Raw genomic sequence first — 18,907 nt, 5'->3', positions numbered from 1 at the left:
GCCACCCCTCCTTTAAGTCTCTGTGTTCAGCCAGGCAGAGACCTAGGGAAATTCCAGCAGTTTATCTCTCTTGTCCTTTGCTCCTGGGCCTCCCCAGCTCCCATCCTGTGAATTGCAGGCTCCTGGGTGCTCCTGAGGTTCCCCCAGTTTGAGAAAGGAGCAGGCTGAGTATGCCAGCAGCAGAGCCACTCACCTCAGCAAGTGATCCAACAACAGGGGCACACCTTAACCAAAGGGAGCCACACTGCAGGGCAGGGAGGAGGACACAGCACCCCCAGTCTCCTCCATAGCAGGCCATAAGGAGCTGATTATCCCTGCAGGCTTGAGCTCACTCACCAGTCCCCTCCTGCCAGCTGCAGAGAAGGGCAGCAGTGTCACAACCTCCCCACTCAAGTGTAATCTGAACGTTCCCCACCAATTACCAAGATATCTTGACCTCTTTCAAGCTGCCTGTTCCTCACTCAGCTGGATAAAGGAGAGAAGCCATGTGGATTCCTGCTGATCATCCCTAGCCAAGGTGGACTATTTCAGACTAAAGCCTTCCCTGTCTGCTTTGAGCCCTTTAGGCTTTGTTCTGGTTCTCCATGGGGAAGCTGCCAAGATGAATACAGCTCCAGGAATGGGTACTGAGGGAAGGGCTCCTACCTGCTCTGGCTCTGCAATGTGCTGCTGATGCTGCTAGAGGAAAAGGTGGCTTTTAAGCAGCAGAGTATGTCTTTTTTTGAGGATACAAGGAGCTCCTGGCACCTAAAAGGACTCAAACCCAGCTGCCCTCATCCATGAAGTGCATCCGCTTGCTTGCAGGTGAAACAGAGCAAAACTAATGGGAAGGGTTGTCCAAGCATCCCTTGAAAAGGGCAAAGGCCTGAGGATGCAGGCAGAGGCAGTGTGGGCACTGCTGAGCTCCTGCCAGGCTCACTTGCCTGTGGGCAGCCTGTGCTCCCTGCTGTCTCACCAGGATATTTTGTGAAAAATCCCTTCACCAGGATTTATTCTCCTGGCAAGATGACAAGCCTCAACTTCTCCATATTTTACTCCTCTGGAATGTGATTTGGAGAATTGTTTAGCCAGCATTGTGAATTGTTTTTAATTAATGGCCAATCACAGCCAGCTGTGTTGGACTCTGAGTCTATCACGGGTTTTTATTATTCATTCTTGTTTAGCCTTCTGATGTCTTTTTCTTTAGTATAGTTTTAGAATATATAATATAATATAATATGTACTATAATATAATATAATATAATTAATATATAATATACTAATCAGCCTTCTGAGAACTTGGAGTCAATTCTCATCTCTCACCTCATCCTGGGACCCACAACACCACAACCCTGCTGGCTGCTCAGCACATCCTGTGCTTCCACCCCAGGCTGCTCCCAGCTGGAGCTGGGTGTCCTGGACCATCCTGTGCAAGGAGCTGCTTCCCAGTGGGCACAGACAGTCTGGGAGGTGAGAGCAGCCACCCCACTAAATCCAGCTGCCCCCACACATCCAGCTCTGCTCTGGCTGCCCGTGTCCCCAGGACTGCCTGCAGCCACACACTGACAGCTCTGGTCCCCAAGGGGATGGTGGCAGCCCTTGCCATGGCAACCATCACCGTGGCACCCAGCATCTCCATTCCCCAGGGAATGTCTCCTCCCCTGGGCAGGCAGGGCTGGAAAACAGCAGGGAAAAAACAAAGTGCTGTCTGCTCAGAGGGAGCTGTGGAAAGCACCCGAGGGTTACCCCAGAGGGAGCCCCTGCACCTTGGGTAGCTGCCAGGCTGCAGGGGCTGTGCTGAAATTTTATATTCCCCAAGGGGCAAATCAAATCCACTGGGCATAAAATCATTGTCCTGCAGTTACAGTAACATCACTGGAGGGGATCAAATCGGTGAGCCAGGAGTGTGAGCCAGCACTGTGGGGTCACAGACCCTACAAGTTGTGTGGGAGCCTGTCCATGGGCAGGGGGGATGTGCCACTCCCCTGTGCCCACCCCGAGCCCAAACTGCAAATCCTCTGCAGGATGGAGAGAGGTTTGACCACTGAATGACTTGGCCTCTCACCTGCCCTGACTTCTCTTCCCTAGCCCTGCCCTGGTGCTACCTGGGGGTGCTGCTGGAAAGGGAAGAACCATTTTCCACCAGCCCAGTGGCTACTCTCACTCTGACCCCTTGATGTCTTTGGTGCTGTGCCAGGCACTGATTCAAGCCAGCTGCTGCTGCCTGCTTGGTCTCTCATTTATCCTCTCCCCATCCTCAGCGTTTTCCCTCCCGGAAATCCCTCGGGGCAAGGAGGGAGGCCCCAGACAGGAGCTGAGCCCCTCCTGTGCAGGGCACGCCTCTCCCAGGCCACTCTTGTGGCCCCAGTGCCATAAATCAGCCCCAGCAAAGCAGCAGGGGAGCAGTTTGGTGAAAGGCTGCAGGGACAGCAGTACCTTTATTAGGTTCCCCCAGCACAGCTGGAAAAAATAAGGAGCCCAGACAGGCTTTCAGGCACATAACCCCTGAGCTGAGCCCCGCACTCAGTCCTGTCTGCTGATTTAATAAGAGATCAGCTTTCCCCACAGACCACGTCTCCTGTGCAGCCTTAAACCCTCCTGGTTAAAACACTGCCCCGGAGAATCAATCCAAGATGGTTTTGTCCCTTTGATCAGCACAGCAGGTAATAAGTCACCGATGGAAATGCGTTTCACTTCTCTGGCTCCAGCAACAGAAATGGAGACAAACCCTCTGTCCTGAATGCCTGGTGAAAATCTCGCAGTGCCTGGGGAGATGGACAAAAGGGTTTGCAGAGTGGCTCTGTGATCCCCACGGACACACAGCAGCACCTGGGTGTCCAAGGTGTGAGCAAATTCCCTTCCCACAGGATCCATCCTGGTCTCCAGCCTCACAGACAGCCACGGCAGTGCCTAATTGTGGTGACAAACACGGAGGGAGAAGTGATTGCCTGACAGAACCAGGGCAGGCTGGGCTGGGAGCTGCCAGGAAACCTGGGCCAGATCCCAGCAGGAGCTGCTGAGGGACTGCCTCAGGTCCCTCTGGGCACACGGGGTGTTGGATCACCTGGCAGAACTGGCTCAGCTCTTTAATGACTTTAATGCTTCTAGATAACCTGGAGCATAAAGATGTGCTCTTTAATTCCTTGCTTTTGCTCATTTCCAGCCCTCTGTAAACATGGGGATTTCACATTATAAAAGAATTGTGAAGATTTCTTCAAATCCCATTTTTAAAATGAGGATTCATTCTTATTTCTCTATATTTAAAAAGGATTATTTAACTCTTCTTTGAAGTGCTGTCTCCTACTCCAGTGGAGTACTTTGCTTTACTTTCAGGGACACTTTCTGTCCTGTCCTGGCTCTGTTCACTATTTTTTACTGTTACACGAGGGCAGGCACTGTGCAAGAACTGTTCCTGCTGGACAGAACTCCTGGGCCAAGCTTGGAGTTTGACCTGGATGATGCCATTCCCAAAGTGCGGCTCCTCAGGGACAAACAGAAAACATTTGGCATTGAGTGCTCTGAGCAGGTCATTGCCCTGCTGTGAAAAATGCATATTTTATGATTGGCTTTTCGCAAATATTAAAATGAATATTATATGTATTATGTTAGAAAGTTTTGCTGTATTAATTTTTAAAGTAGTGTGTTAAATATAATTTAGGTTATAACAACGTTAAAATATGCTATATAAGATACTTTTTTTTAAAGACGGGACTCGCACCAGATAGCAGCCGCAGGACACCTGAATCTTTCAGAGAAAGAGAATTTATTGCTCCATTATCAAAAGAAACAAACTTCTTCCCATCTCGCTCAGGTTTGAAGACACCATCGGGATTAAGAGAAGAAGCTGACACTGACCAGACATAATTTGAATGGAATTTATGCATCATGGATGAGATGTATGAATATGCAACAGGCTGTTGTCTTTAAGGGTTAATCCTCTGTTAACGTGGGTTCTTTTTCGGGCTTGAGCTGCCCAGAAAAGGTACCCGGACTTCCGTAACTCTTTGTTTCTATTGTCTCGTATTGTCCTAATCGAAGCTGTCCAAATTATTATTACTCTAATTATACTGCTATTTTTTTAACCATTTTATTACCATTAAGCTTTTAAACTTTTAAAAACAAGCGATTTGCGTTTTTCACACCCCACGACCAGCGGGGGCGGATGGAGCTGGCAAAGCGCTCTCTGAGGTAATGAACGCCACATCTACCAAGGGCAGGACGGACAAATGGCCACTGTCCCTCAGAGCCGGCGGGACGGCTGCGAGTTCCACAGCAGCAGCCTGTCCCAAGAACTAGCACCTCCTCGGCTTTCCAAGCCTTGGAAAGGCGTCCTAATTAGGAAAGGACGCCCAAATCGTGGTGGTGGCATTCCTGTGTGAGTCCAACTCCTGATGGTGCCACTCCTGTGTGGGCCCTGTCCCGGTGCCGCCCACCGTCCCCTCACGCTTCAGCCGCTCCTCCCGCCCGCCAGGGGGCGCCCGCCGCGCCCGCCGGAACCATAGAGAGCGGCGCGCGCCGCCCAGCTCTCCCCGCGCACGCGCGCGTGTCCGCCCACGTGACAGGGAGGGGCTTCCCATTGGCCGCGCCGGCGGGGCCGGGCGCGCGCCCCCCGCGGGTGTAAGTGCGCGCGCGGGCGTGCGTGTGCACGTGTGCGGGTGTGCACGTGTGTGAGTTTGTACAGGTGTGTGCGTGTGCAAGTGTGTGAGTTCTCAGGTGCGTGTGTGCACGTGTGTCAGTGCTCAGGTGTGAGTGTGCGCTCAGGTGTTCCCCCGCGGCATCCCCTCCTGTACCATACCCCATACCTGTACTCCCCGGAAGGTGTTCGCTCCCGCGTGTGCAGCCAGGTGTGTGTATGCGGGTGTGCCCATGCCGCGTCCGTGTACTCGTGTGTCCCGGAAAGCGCGCAGGGCGGTGTGAGCGCTGTACAGCGCTCGGGTGTTGCCAGGGTACCTGTATGTGCATACCTGTGTGCGTGCCCAGGTGTGCCCGTGCAGCATTCCCGTGACCGTGTAGTGACCTGTGCATCCCGCAGAGCGCTCCCCTGTGCGCCCCAGGTGTGTGTGTGTCCGTGTGAGCTCTGGTGTCGGTGTGCCGGTGCCCGCAGCCCCTGACCCCGCTCTGTCCCGTGTCCGTGTAGTGACCTGTGCATCCCGCAGAGCGCTCGGGTGTGTGTGTGTCCGTGTGAGCTCTGGTGCCCGTGTGCCGGTGCCCGCAGCCCTGACCCCGCTCTGTCCCGTGTCCCTCCGCAGCCCTCTCCGTGCCGCCATGGAGGCCTTGCTGAGGAGCTGCCGAGTCCCGGCGCTGGGCGCCCGTCACGGCGGGGCCAGGGCCCGGCATGGCGGCACCGCGGGCAGGGCCCGGCGCCTGCTGCTGTCGCAGCTCTTCCAGCCGCTGGCGCTGCCCACGGGCGGCCAGGCGGGCTCGGAGGGCCGGCCCGGGGAGCCCAGCTGCCGCAGCCAGCGGCTGATGCTGCAGGCAGGGCTCATCCACCCCACCAGCCCCGGCTGCTACTGCTACCTGCCGCCCACCGTGCGCGCCATGGAGAAGCTGATCAAGCTGATGGACCAGGAGATGCAGGCCGTGGGCGGGCAGAAGCTGAACCTGCCCAGCCTGTGCTCGGCGGAGCTGTGGCGTGCCAGCGGCCGCTGGGACCAGATGGGGCCGGAGCTGTTCCGGCTGCTGGATCGGCACAAGCACGGCTACTGCCTGGGCCCCACGCATGAGGAGCTGGTGACGGCGCTGGTGGCCTCGCAGAGCGGCCTTTCCTACAAGCAGCTCCCGCTGCGCCTCTACCAGGTCACCAGGAAGTTCCGCGACGAGCCCAAGCCGCGCTTCGGCCTGCTGCGCAGCCGGGAGTTCTACATGAAGGACATGTACACCTTCGACAGCTCCGAGGAGGCGGCTCGGCGCACCTACGAGCAGGTGTGCGCCGCCTACTGCCGCCTCTTCACCCGCCTGGGGCTGCCCTTCGTCAAGGTGCGGGCGGCCACGGGCAGCATCGGCGGCAGCACGTCCCACGAGTTCCAGCTGCCGGCGGACATCGGCGAGGACAGGCTGCTGCTCTGCCCTCAGGGACACTTCGCGGCCAACGTGGAGACGCTAAACACGGAGCAAACCTCATGCCCCAAGTGCGGGGAGAAGCTCAGCGAGACCAAAGGCATCGAGGTGGGGCACACGTTTTACCTGGGCACCAAGTACTCCTCGGTGGCCAACGCCGTGTTCTCCTCGGCCGAGAACAGGCCACAGCTGGCAGAAATGGGCTGCTACGGCCTGGGCGTCACCCGCATCCTGGCGGCCTCCATCGAGGTGCTCTCCAGCGAGGACAGCATCCGCTGGCCCAGCCTCATCGCGCCCTACCAGCTGTGCTTCATCCCCCCCAAGAGGGGCAGCAGGGAGGAGGAGGGAGCGGCGCTGCTGGAGCAGGTGTACGATGAGCTGGCCCAGGCGCTGCCCCAGCTCGCCGGTGACGCGGTGCTGGACGACCGGAGCCAGCTGACCATCGGCAAGAGGCTGAAGGATGCCCAGAGGCTGGGCTACCCCTACGTGGTGGTGGCTGGGAAGAGGGTCTGCGAGGACCCCCCGGTCTTTGAGGTTTGGGATCAGAATGCCGGCAAGGTTTTGTTCCTCACCAAAGAAGGGGTCATAGAGCTGCTGAGTGAAGTGCAAGTGCCTTGAATGGCTCCTCTCTGAATTCATCATGTCTGCTGCAGTGAGTTCATCTGAGCAGCCCTGATGATGGCTCTGGGTGAGCAGAGGCAAATCCAGCTCATGTCAGAGCCAGCCACGGTGTCCTGCAAGTGCGCCAGGTGCTGAGGTTGAGCTGGAATCAGCACACATTCCACCACAGGGCTGGGGATGTTCCTCCCTCTGGGTACAGGTCCCTGGGAGCTGCTTTTTCCAGCACTTGTAGCCTCATGTGGCTGTGGGAGCACTGGCAGGGCCGTCCCCTCACTGCCTGGCAGGGACAGACTGGCCATGGCCTCTGTCAGGAGCACAGGACAGACAAAACTGCACAGGGGGACAGGAGGGCTCCCCTCACTGCCACGTTCTCAGCATGAAGGATTCTAAGAGAGACAAAGGAAGGCAACTTTCCTCTGTTTGCCGTGGCAGGGCTCCTATGAGGAGCTGCTCGGTGCCATCCCAGCAGCACTGATGGGACAGGGAGCTGCTTGGAGGGATCACCTCACCCTGTGCCACAGTTCCTTGGTCTGAGATCTAGAGATCATGAGCAACACTGTAATAAAATCACAGAATCATTTATGTTAGAAAAGGCCTTTAAGATCATTGAGTCCAGCCATTAACCTGATCTGCCAAGGCCACCACTAACCCGTGTCCCCAGGTGCCATACCCACTGCCCCTTAAACCTCTCCAGGGATGGTGACTTGACTGCATCACTTCCCTGAGCCGTTCCAGTGCCTCACAACCCTTCTGATGAAGAGCTTTTTCCTAATATCCCTGCTGGGCGAGGTGGGGACGGTGGGTCGAAAGGAGTGGGGCTGGGGCTGGGGCTGATGCCGGTGCCGATGCCGGTGGGATGCCAGGGCGGGTCGGATGTCGGGACTGGTCGAAAGGAGCGGGGCCGGGATTGAGGCGGGGCAGGGTGGGATGCCAGAGCAGTGGGATACCGGGGCGGGTCGGATTCGGATGCCGATGCCGGTCGGATGCCGGGGCCGGTAGCGGTGGGATGCCGGGCGGGTCTAACGCCGGTGCCGGTGGGATGCCGGGCGGGTCTAACGCCGGTGCCGGTGGGATGCCGGGGCGGGTCTAACACCGGTACCGGTGCGATGCCGGTGCTGATGCTGACGGGAAGGAGCGGGGCCGGGCCTGACGCGGCAGGCGGGGCCGGGCGGCACTGGGAGGAGGAGCACCGGCAGCATGGCGGAGGCCGAGCAGGACGGCGTGTCCGGAGCCCCGGCGGCGCCGCCGCGGTACCGGGGAGCGCTGCACCCCGACACGTGGGAGCAGGTGAGGCGGCGGGGCCGGGCGGGGGGCCGCGCTCGGGGCGCTGCATGCCTGTCCGTCTGTCCGTCCGCCCGCAGGAGCTGGAGGCCATCCCCATGTTCATGAAGCGCTGCCCGGCCGAGATCGACGCGGCGCGGCAGCCCGAGCTCGCCTGCCTGCAGTCGCTGCTGTTCGACGAGGAGCGGAGCCCCGCAGGTGCGTCCTGCCCTGCCGTGCTCGGGTGAGCCGCCAACCCCAACCCTGCCCCAGCCTGACCCCCTGCATCCCCGCAGAGCTGGCCAGCATGTACAAGAACGAGGGGAACGAGTACTTCAAGGAGAAGGACTACGGGAGAGCGCTGGCCGCCTACTCGGAGGGGCTGCGGCGGCGCTGCGGGGACGCGGAGCTGGACGCGGTGCTGCTCAGCAACCGGGCGGCCGCACATTTCCACCTGGGTAAGGCTTCACACCGCCGGGAACGCGGCTCCGCGCTCCGGAGATGCTGCTCCTCCCCGGCTGGGGTTTGCTTTCTGTTTGTTTTGGTTGTGTGATGGGTTATGGGTGGGAAGGAGGCGCCTTGAAGCCTGGAGAGCTGGCTCGCTTCAGCCCATGGATGTGTGCGGGGTTTGTGCTCTGCTCCTTGCAGCTGTTACCTGCTGCTCGAGCCTTGGCTCCAGGACAGGGCAAAACCACTGGGTTTTTTAGTCTGTTCAGAAATAGACTAGTTTGGGTTAGAATTGATGGATGACCTTTAAAGGCCATCTGGTCCAATCCCTCTGCAAGGAGCGGTGACATCTTCAGCTAAAGTTTGTTCAGAGCCCTGCCCAGCCTGGCCTTGAATGTTTGCAGGATGGGGCTCCTAGCACCTCTCTGGACAACTTCTGCCAGTGCCTCACCACTCTCATTGTCAAAAATTTCTTCCTTATATCTAGCATAAGTCTACCCTCATTTAGTTTAAACCATTGTTTGGTGATCTTGGAGGTGTTTACCAACCTTAATAATTCTGTGATTCTCCTACAGCTACCACCATCCTACCAATAGGGAAGGTGTTCTGGCCCTTTTAATGCTGCTGTGTGTTGCTCACACCACATTATTTACCTCTCACCTGTATGACTGATCCCTCTCCTTTCACTTCTTGTTCTTAATTTGCTGGTTTTTACCCTCCTCTCACCTCACAGTGATTGTAGGAACAGTGAATTACAGGGTCTCTGCAAAAACCTTTTTGTCACCTTGGTGTGTGGTTGGATTTTAAATACAAGTGGAGGTTTTAAATAGATTTTAAATACAAGTGAGCACTTTTACTTGCTTTGCAGGGAACTACCGTTCTGCTCTAAATGATGCCATCCAAGCCAAAAAGCTGAAGCCCACCCATCTCAAAGCCATCATAAGAGGTGAGAGTTAATGCTGGTGCTGCTGCATGGAGCAGGAGTCCTTTCCAAATGCTTGGCTGATGTTATTTTTACTGATTGTGCTGCTATTGTTACCAGCCCTGAAGCAGGCTGTTGTTGCTTGTTGCCTTGTTTCCTTGAGTGTTGAATAGTTGTGTTTATAAAGCTGAAATTACTGTGAGTGGGCATCATACTTTGTTTCTGGACAGAGTTCATTTCAGAAAGGGAAAGCAGTTACTGGAAGAGATCTCTTCACTCGTTGTTGCTGTTTCTCCCCAAAAGAGAGCTCTGCCTTTTGCTTTGCATTTTCAATCAAAATGTCTTTTTGTTCTTCATCTCCTATATCTATCAGAGTCACTGTGGAGTACAGGATAACTTTTCCTGTTTTCCACAACACTGTTCTTTTTACCCACTCCATAGAAATCCCCCTTTTATTTTTCCTAACAAGCCAAATACTGAAATGTTAATTGCAATGATAAAATTTTGTAACAGACACTTTTAGCATAATTCTGCTGATTTCTGTGTCTAGATGATATAAGAACTGATTAAATACTTCAAATTTTCTTCTCAACTGACCTGCTGGAAATTTGTGGTTGAACATGACCACACAAGACAAAGATGTTTAGTACAGAAGTGCCAGACCTAATGCTGTCTTTATAATCACCACTTTTGCAGTAGTTGTACACTGACTCCAACACTGGAAATTTAAAATATTCATCCTTCCAGGAGCTCTCTGTCACATGGAACTAAAGAATTTCGTGGAAGCAATAGCATGGTGTGAGGAGGGCTTGCAAATGGACTCAAAAGAGAAAAAGCTTGTGGAAATGAGAGCCAAAGCTGACAAATTGAAGGTGAGGATGAAGGCAGCCTGGCATGTGCAGTGCTTGTCCCTTTGGGATCCCTGGAGGGGTTTCTGTGTGGTGTGGATCCCCAGGCAGGATGGAGGGGTGCTCCCATGGGCTGTGTGTTGGGATGTGCAGGGGAAGGAGCTGGGGGGGACCTTCCTGGGGACCCAAACTGGTTTCTCCAGAAGGAGAAAATGTCAGGGAAGAGCAGAGGTGGGCACTGACCTGCTCTGTGTGGGCACTGATGGGCACTGACCTGCTCTGTGCGACCTCACTGCATCCTTTTCTTATCTATAGAGAACTCAGGACAGGGATGCCAGGAAAGCAAAGGCGATGGAGAAAAAGGAGCAGTGTCAGAAGGAAGTTTTGCTTGCAGCAATAAAGGTGAGTCGCTGAGAGGGGCTGGTTTTCTGTGGTTTGGGTTTTTTTTTAAGAGCTCTCTTGTTTTTCTCTAAAAGTTGGATCTCATACATTGGCTTTTGAGGGCTAGAGCAAAAAAAAATGAGTTAAAATCATGATTCTCCAGGACTGCATGGCTCCAGCCCCAGCTTCCAGCTGTCTGTATTTCAGGTAACAACTAATGCAAAATACAGCCCCAGTGTTAGGAGATGGGCTGAGCTGTGTGAGTGCTCTGGCTGCAGCATCACATCAGCACAGTGAACCTGGCTTTCTCTGCTGCCCACAGGCATTAATTCTGTGGAAGAATAGAAGATACCTTCAATAAGGTACAGGAGAGAATCAGTCCTGGATCCTCTCCTTCCTCAGTGAATGTTTAAACTGCATTAAAATATTTGGGGCTTTTACATGCAGTCAGATCTCCTCTGCTGTTGCTTTTCCAAGGAAAAGAGTGAGCTTTCTTCAGTTCTCTGAAAGAGCAGATGTTCTCAGGAGCTGGTGTGTGTAGTTGCACCCTGTAGTGATGCCTGGCAGGCCCCAGAGGAAAGGATTTTAAATGCATCCCTTTCCATGTGTGTTCTCAGGCTCTTCTCTCCACGTGTGGGTTCCTCTGGATTCCCAGCTCTCCTCATTTGTTCATGGAAGCCTGGCTGAGGTCCTGGGTTCTGCTGGGAAGTATCAGACCAGTCACCTGAGTCTGATACTGAGGGAAAGCTTTGGAGCTGACTCATTAAGAACAACATCATTTGACCTTTTACTGACTGCTGATTTTTTGTTCTTATTCTCCCCACCGCAACTGTTGAATTTTTAGTTGTGTTTTGGTATTTCCCCTCCATCCCCTCCAGGAAAGAAATATCAAGCTAATTCTTGAGCCTTCAGATGAAGAAGAGGAAGTGTCAGGTGGCCTGGCTGAGATATCCTTGGATGGGTTCCACCCTGGCAGTGCCACAGGAGCCAAGGTGCACCTGGATGCTGATGGCAGCCTGAGCTGGCCTGTCCTCTTCCTGTACCCTGAGCACGAGCAGACAGATTTCACTGTGGCTTTCCATGAGGGCTCCAGGTAAGTGCTCTGCCAGCAGCATTCTGGCACTGAGGAGGTGTTTGAGCAGGTGAGAGCAGGCAGCAATCCAACACTGCCATGCTGGAGCAGCCCCTGATGTCTGATCACACAGCTGACCCTGCTCTGCAGCAGGAGGCTGCACCCCATGGCCTCCTGAGGTCCTCTCCAACCTGAATTATTCTGTGATTTACCTGGATTTATGCTGCAGACAAACACATTTAGCCAGGGTGACTGAAGGGGCTTGCAGTGCAATTACTCAGGCCAGTAATTAATTAGTGACCAGGGATACCTGTGACCACACGTGTGGATTTTAGAGATTCATTAAGGTGCTGTTTCAAAGCCCTCCAAATAGATCTCAGAAAAAAAAAATTAAACTCAAAAATTATGAAAAGCTTCCAAAGGGGACCTCTCATAACCAGCAGGGACCCCAAAGTTCTCCTCAGGGCCTCCAGCAGATCTGAAGTTCTGCAGACCTTTCAGACTGGCAAGCTCAGAATTCCACTCTCCTTGATGTTAACTTCAATTTCTTACCTTATAGTGTTAAACAAACTTGGAATTTGTAACTTTTTGTTTGTTGGAAGACATATTCCTCAGATCTATTAATAAGTTTAGGACTTATTTTTATTTTATTATTTTATTTTATTATTTGCACTGTTATTTTAACAGTGCAAGCAGGTTGGTGATGTTGTGGTACTTTTATTGGTAGTGTTCACTGTGCTTTTTTGTGACTAAAGGAAGTGGAAATGGATTTTTAGGACAAACTGGCCTCCCAACACTCCTCAAGTAGCAAAATAAAGAAACCTTGGACACACAGACATATTCTCATCACTCTGATATGGTGAAGCATGGGACTGTCAAAGGAAAATCCATTTTAGACAAAATGCAGGATGTTTATTTGACAGCTTTTTCAGTGTGAAAACGTTAATTAAAAATAATTTGTTGTCACACTGCTCAAGTTTGAAGCCAATAACCTGAATTACAGGGCCTTGGATTTATTGGGAAAGTGAGTATGAAGGGAAGGAACTATTGGTGATCTAAACTTACTTTCAAATCTGTTGTTTATTTTGCTAATGTATTTTTGCCATCATTCAAATGCAACTGTACAAGTTACTGGAGCTGAGCACTTTGGCTAAGCTGACCAAGTGTTTTTTGGCTTTTAGGTTTATTGATCATTTAATGGTGATGTTTGCTGAGTTACCTCCTTGGGATTTAGAAAAAAAGTACCTTCCCAACAATCTTGAGGTGAGAAGTTTGATTTTCCTTCAATTTCAGGGTTGTTGTGTTGTGGGTTTTTTTATTTCTGGAGTGAGAAAGTACACAGCTCTGAGGATATGAAAGTGTTGGCATCTGTTTACCTTGCACAGATGTGAAACAAGAGAGCTTAAACTCCTCACTTATAAATTCAGACATTGTCTACATGTGCTGACAGAATTCACTGATGAAAATGGAAGTTGTCTTCCAGTTACATTGTATTTGACAGAAGGTATTTATAGATATTGCTTAGATTCCATCTTTGCAACAATAATTAAGATTTAAACAATCAAGCTGATAGGTGGCCTGGTTTTTTAATTGCATCGTGGAGTTGCTCAATACAAATATGAAGGCATTATTTTAAGAATAATTTCTTTTCAGAACTGAGTGGAGTTACTTGAGCACATAATCAGATCTAGATAATATATCTCTATTAACACTTTAGCAAAGGAGGGTTGTGAGTTGGTGCAGCAGGTTTTGAGAATTTTTCTGAAGTTGTACATGGAAGGATAGGAATGTTTGTTTTCATTTTCCACCCCAGTGCCAGGCAGCAGCAGCACAGCCCTGTGTAAAGTGAGCAGGCAGGTCCAGAAGGGCAGTGGCTGTGTGCTTTTCCAGGTTAAATCCTGTGTGTATTTACAGTCTAAGGCACCACTGCTGGATTTTAATCTCTTAAATCAACTCTGTTTTGTTCAAATACCTCTGAACCCACTCAGTTTATCTCATAACATTGCTGCATTTCACCTGCTGAAATGCTGCCCTTAGATTTGGGTTGGTTGCCTGTAATGCATGGGAACAGCCTGTGTATTTTGCCTCCCTGCTGCCACTGCCAGGAGAGCCTGAGCTGGTTTATACAGGGAAAACTTGGAATTCACACAGAGCAATTTCTGCCTTGCTGAATTTTGCATCCAACAGTTGGGTCAAGCTACAGAGGTTTGGTAAACCCCAGCTGATAATGGTGTGGTGATACTGGGCTTTCAGCAGCTTAGTGCTTTCCTTCATGTACCTTAGGCATTTATTAACCCCTCCCCCCAATGTTTTTTTTCCCAGCTCTATTTTGAAGATGAAGAAAGAGAAGAAATGTATGAGGTGAACCCAGAGCACACATTGCTGCAAGTGCTGCAGCACGAAAGGTGAGGCTCTACCTGTCCAAGTCCAGGGGAAAAAAGGCAAAAAGTATGAGCTTTAAGTCCAGTTTGTTCTTAAATAGTCCTAACTCTTCTCTGACTTAATAGTCCTGCCTCTTGAAGGTATGGATTTTGTGCCTGGCTTTAGCAACTTACATATGTTTTCCCCCCAAAAAAATGAACAACTCTTTCCAGGCATGAATGGAGATGGGAGAGGGAGCTGAGCAACACAGAAGAGCTATTCCAGATCCCATCTACACAATACTACTTTAAAAAAAAAACAAAAAAAAACAAAAAAAGAAGAAGGAAAACAGGAAAACAGGCAGCAGCCTGTAAAGAGCATGTTGAAGGTTAACAATGCTCTCACTGTTCACACTGCTGCGTGAGCAGCCCCCGGTGCAGCACGCAGCACTCTTCTGCTCTGAAACTGCCTTTCAGGAGTTGGGCTGCTATTGAGAGAGAAGAATTTGCTGTTTGTGAAGCCACAAAGTTCCTGTGCAGCCTGTGCCATTGAGCTGCAGCATCTCATAGCTAGCTGGAGCTGCTGCTCAGCGCGGGGGGCTCGGTCTGTCGCAGTGGGAGCGGGATCTCTGTCACCCCATAAAACTCAGCAGTGCCCAAAGGCCCTCAGATTCCAGGCTGTAAGGGCAGCTGCAAAAGAGCCCTCCTTCCAGAGGGAGAATAACAGCTGCCTTAATTAAAAGAAGCTGTTGGGAGAGGAGTTGATTCATAAAACACTTCTCCTCAGATGTGCTTAGCCGTGGCTCCGAGAGGCTCTGCTAATCAGCACAGAATCTCATCTCCAGCCTTTGGAGGGTCAGTCTGTATGGAGCTGGCAGGAGTCACTTGCTTTGCAGGACACTGGGCCAGCTACATGGAAGCCAAGGACTCCTTTTGATCTTTGCAGGTATTTTGTAAAGGCCGGGACCCCGACAGTTTTGGTGTTTGCCAAGCGTTCTCCTTTCTCTAAGAAATACTTCTCTAGCAAGAAAGTGCATCGGCTGTAATGAGCAAGAAAGAAACGAGGAATCCTGTGCAAGAGGCTGCTGTTTGTTAGCCCAGCTCCAGGCTGCAGACTTCTGCTTCAACAAAAATACCTTGCACTCTTCAGGGGCGGAAAATAATCTTGGCACACAGGGAAGCTTCCAGGGGAGCAGCACAGGAGAAGGAAGGGCTAACATGAGGGGATTATTTGTTTAAAAGGGAACCCAGCTGGCTTGCAGAAGGTCTCCTCTATGATAGGCTGCATGTGGTTTTGAAATAAACCTGAAGCAGTGCCAAGCACTGGCTGTGGTTGCAGTAAGAGCAGCTGGGAATGTTCATCCTTACCTGAGAACATCACAGAACTGCTCGGGGGTGGCTGTGGCTGCTGGGGTTCAGCAGCTGGGGCCTGGGGAGGTGCTTGCCTGTTGCAGCAGGGTGGATGCAGCCAGGTTCGTGCAGCTGCTGCTGCTTTGTCCCTGCTTGGCTGTGCTGCTGGCCAGGCTGCAGCAGAGCTCTTTGTTTGGAGCAGTGTCTGACTGACCCTTTTGATACCTCACTGAATGTCCTACAGAACCTGGATTAAACATGCCTATTTTAAGTAGACTGACTTCTGCCTAATTAATGGGACAACAGTTTCTCTCACCTTGTGAAATGCCAGAGAATGACAGACACTGATTGTGAACCCCAACATAACACCTTTATCCATTACATTAACAGGCAGGGTCTTCTGGACTTCTGTATTAGCATTTGGCTTTTAATCAGAAGTAATTCTCAGTCTCTCATTTCTTTCTCTTCCGCAGGAATGTAAAATGGCTAAAGCACACTGTAGCTTTAGACGCGGGGCATTAGAAAGCTGTTCAGCCATAAAACACTCCTGCTTCCATCACAGAGGCTGGCTGCAGGCAGCTCTAGAGAAAACATTTCCTAAATTTCAACACAGCGAGAGTCTCCACCCGAGGATGCTGCAGTTTGATGCCCAGAGCTGGGGCTGCTTTGCAGCGAGGCAGCAGGGGCTGGGCACTGTGCAGCCAGCAGCTGGCAGTGCCCTCAGAGGGCAGAGAGCTGGGCAGCCAGGTGCTGCAGGCTCAGCCCGTTGCACAGGATGCACAGGAGGTTGCAGAGCGAGGACAGAGCGTGGTGCAGGGCGAAGCTGCGCGCCAGGCGCCGGTACACGGGGTCGGAGGCGCCGAGCTGCCGGCGGGGCTCGCGGGCCGCCAGCCCCAGCTCCTGCCCCAGCCCGTGGCTCTGCTCCACCCGCTGCAGCTCAGCCACCAGCTCCGAGGCCGCCCGCCCGAAGCACTGCGTGTTCAGCACCGAGGCGGCGATGCACACGAGGAAGATGATGGTCTGCAGGGAGCAAAGCCACCCCACATGTAGGGGGTTACATTTCTCCCCCAGGCCCCCTGGCTCGCTGCAGGTTGGGTGCTTGTGGGCTTCTTTTAACTGTGTGTGGGTCTCCGTGGTTTGCAAGCCAGCCAGAGGAGCAGAGGAAGGGGTTGGGGCTGTGTGTGGGGAAGGGGGAATATACCTGGGTCTTGTGCTCCTGGCTGAGCTGCTCGCTGGGGTGGGACATGGCAAACAGGGTCAGGCTGAGGAAGGCACAGGTGGAGCTGATGTGGAAGTAGTAGGGGAAGAGCTCGCGCTGGATGGAGCCGAAGGTGTGGCGAGGGAGGTGCCTGCTCATCACAAACCCTGCAAAGGACCCAGGTGAGTCCTGGGGCAAAGCCCCCTCCCCGTGCCACCCCCCGGGGCAGAGAGCACAGCACAGCCCAACCTACCGGCCACGAAGGTCACCCAGACCTGCATTCCCCAGGAGGTGGAGAGGACGAGCAGGTGCAGCAGTTTGATGGCGTTGGAGGGCTCCGTGTCACTTGCCATGGCGTGCTGGATGGGGACAGGTCCCGTCATGTCAGCCGGGTCAGCCCGGATTCGGCACCGAGCTGTGGCTGCTGCTGTCACCTTGCTGCTCGCAGGGCAAATGCAGTTCAGGTTCCCAAACCTGCTTACTCAGGGAAAGCTTTGGAGCTGGCACAGCCCTGTTCCAGCCCCACCACCACACACCCGACCGGGCTGCGGAGCTGCTCTTCAGTCCCTTCGTATCTCAGGGCAGGGCTCTGCGTCAGCACCTGCGAGCCACATGCCTGAGGTGGACTTTTGGCAAAGTCCAGCCAACACCCCTCTGACCCCTGGCAGCAGGAACCGGCACAAGTCAATAAAAAGGGGAAGAGAAAAGCCGGGGCAAATTCACCTGCCCATGCCATGGCCATCAGAGGCCTCTTGGCCAGGGGGAAGTCTCCTTGTTTAAAAACAGAACTGCTTCTGCACTGTTTAACCAAAAACCTGGGGGCTCAAAGAGCAGGGGGCTCCCAGCCTCACCCCCTGCCCCAGACCCTGCACAAGAGCACAGGCAGGAGGCTTGGAAAGAACTGCCTGATCCACTGCAAGGAGTGCTCTGAAAATTAATTAAAACAAAGCTTCCGGGAGTAGCCCATCAATATTGCTGCCTGCAGAATTCCTCCTCCTCCTCCTCCTCCTCCCCTCGGCTGCTGCCTCGGGGCATGAATTACAGCGGGGCTGGCCTTGAGAGAGACACTGCCGTCTGATTCTATCCCACTCCTGCAAGGCAGATAAATATGCCCTGTATTGTGATATATTAGCTCCATGTATTTATTTAGGCACCCATAAAATCAGGACCTTAAACCTTCTCATGATGGCAGCACACTGGAGAAGGCGCCCACATCCAACCTGGAGTGCTGGCCTGTAAATCCCCAGCTGTATTCATGGCTTTTTCCTTTCCAGAAGCTTCTTGGTGTTTTGGGTTATTTTTCCATCCCCCATCAGCCCTGGATGGCAGCCGTGGTGCTTAGGTGGGGCTTTGTTCCCTGCATCATTCTGGGCAGGAAGGCAGGGGTGGGCTCTGAGCCCTGCTGCTCCCAAGGCCCCAGATCTGCCTCTCCAAATGCTTTGGATTTCCTCCATGCAGGAATTAGCAGTGAGAGCTCCAAGGTGTTTTCATGCAGGTTGGAAGGTTGCTCAGAGCAGGGGGTAACTCCCTTTTTTTAAAAGGCATTAAGAAAAATGGTGATTGATTGCTGAATTGGTCCTGGAGCTGTGCATTGATGGGGAGGGCAAAGAAAGGGCTCTGGGAAGGGCTGTAGGGACAGTGCCCAGCAGGTCCCTCCTTCTCTGTGGGATGAGGCAGTGGAGATGGGAGCTCCAGGGATGCTCCAAGCTGCCCAGCCCTGCTGGCCATGCCCCCAAGGACCAGCAGATGCTGTAGGGCCGCAGTTTTCCTGCAGAAGCACAAAGTACACGAGGCTCTGCCGTGCCCCCAGGTCACTCCTGCACCCCCAGGGACCCAGCCAGGCTGGAGCCAGGCCTGGCCGGGGCCTCTCAGCAGGAAAAAGCACAATACTGGAGGAGAGGGAGAGGTCAGTTAGAGTTTAATGTTCAGGCAAATACATCATGCCCTCCACTTTAATCAAGCAGCAGCAATTCCTAACGGTGAGTAGGAAGGATGGCTCTTGTCCCAGAGATAAAAAGGCAGGATTGCTCTGAGTTTTGGGAGATAAGAGGGCTCTATAAAAATTGAATGTTTTGTACCATGTTCAGCCTAAGATGCCTTTATCTTTTGGAGGTTGCCATGCCAGGCCTTGAGCTGAGATGTTTATGATGGGAGATAGAGCAGAGATTGGGGGTTTATGGCCACAGCCAGCCCAGGGCTGGGAGCCACTGGAGGAGAGGGGCAGGAGCTCCTTCTGCTTATCAACCACCCCTTTCCTGCAGCACAGTCCTGCCTCAAAATTCCCCAGCTCCACCTGAGCCCAGGTGAGCTGTGGGTGCAGAACCCTGCTCCAGGCTCACCACACAGCAAACCCCTGGAGCAGGCACTCACCCAGAGCAGACAGGGATGTCTGTCCTTTCAAACACTCCTATT

General features: G+C 52.9%; 3 protein-coding genes across 3 annotated transcripts; 2 read left to right on the top strand and 1 right to left on the bottom strand.

The window, feature by feature from the left end:
- The first annotated feature begins 4,551 nt into the window (after positions 1-4,551).
- PARS2 (prolyl-tRNA synthetase 2, mitochondrial) lies at positions 4,552-7,249 on the top strand. The gene is made up of 2 exons (XM_059477930.1): positions 4,552-4,596; positions 5,229-7,249. The coding sequence occupies exon 2, from the start codon at positions 5,245-5,247 to the stop codon at positions 6,652-6,654; it is 1,410 nt and encodes a 469-aa protein (XP_059333913.1). The 5' UTR covers positions 4,552-4,596; positions 5,229-5,244; the 3' UTR covers positions 6,655-7,249.
- Positions 7,250-7,830: 581 nt separating this feature from the next.
- TTC4 (tetratricopeptide repeat domain 4) lies at positions 7,831-15,734 on the top strand. The gene is made up of 10 exons (XM_059478119.1): positions 7,831-7,944; positions 8,019-8,136; positions 8,214-8,375; positions 9,233-9,310; positions 10,034-10,158; positions 10,450-10,536; positions 11,394-11,608; positions 12,769-12,850; positions 13,910-13,992; positions 14,894-15,734. Exons 1-10 carry the CDS (start codon positions 7,855-7,857, stop codon positions 14,991-14,993), a joined length of 1,140 nt encoding a protein of 379 aa, XP_059334102.1. The 5' UTR covers positions 7,831-7,854; the 3' UTR covers positions 14,994-15,734.
- TMEM205 (transmembrane protein 205) lies at positions 15,646-18,381 on the bottom strand. Its single transcript, XM_059478120.1, has 3 exons — positions 16,749-18,381; positions 16,499-16,662; positions 15,646-16,317 (listed from the first exon to the last, which is right to left on the bottom strand). Exons 1-3 carry the CDS (start codon positions 16,876-16,878, stop codon positions 16,018-16,020), a joined length of 594 nt encoding a protein of 197 aa, XP_059334103.1. The 5' UTR covers positions 16,879-18,381; the 3' UTR covers positions 15,646-16,017.
- Between the last annotated feature and the right edge of the window lie 526 nt (positions 18,382-18,907).

This window comes from Ammospiza nelsoni, chromosome 9, assembly GCF_027579445.1.
Source record: "Ammospiza nelsoni isolate bAmmNel1 chromosome 9, bAmmNel1.pri, whole genome shotgun sequence".
Lineage (NCBI taxonomy): Eukaryota > Metazoa > Chordata > Aves > Passeriformes > Passerellidae > Ammospiza > Ammospiza nelsoni.
This window is presented reverse-complemented; position numbering and strand designations above follow the sequence as displayed.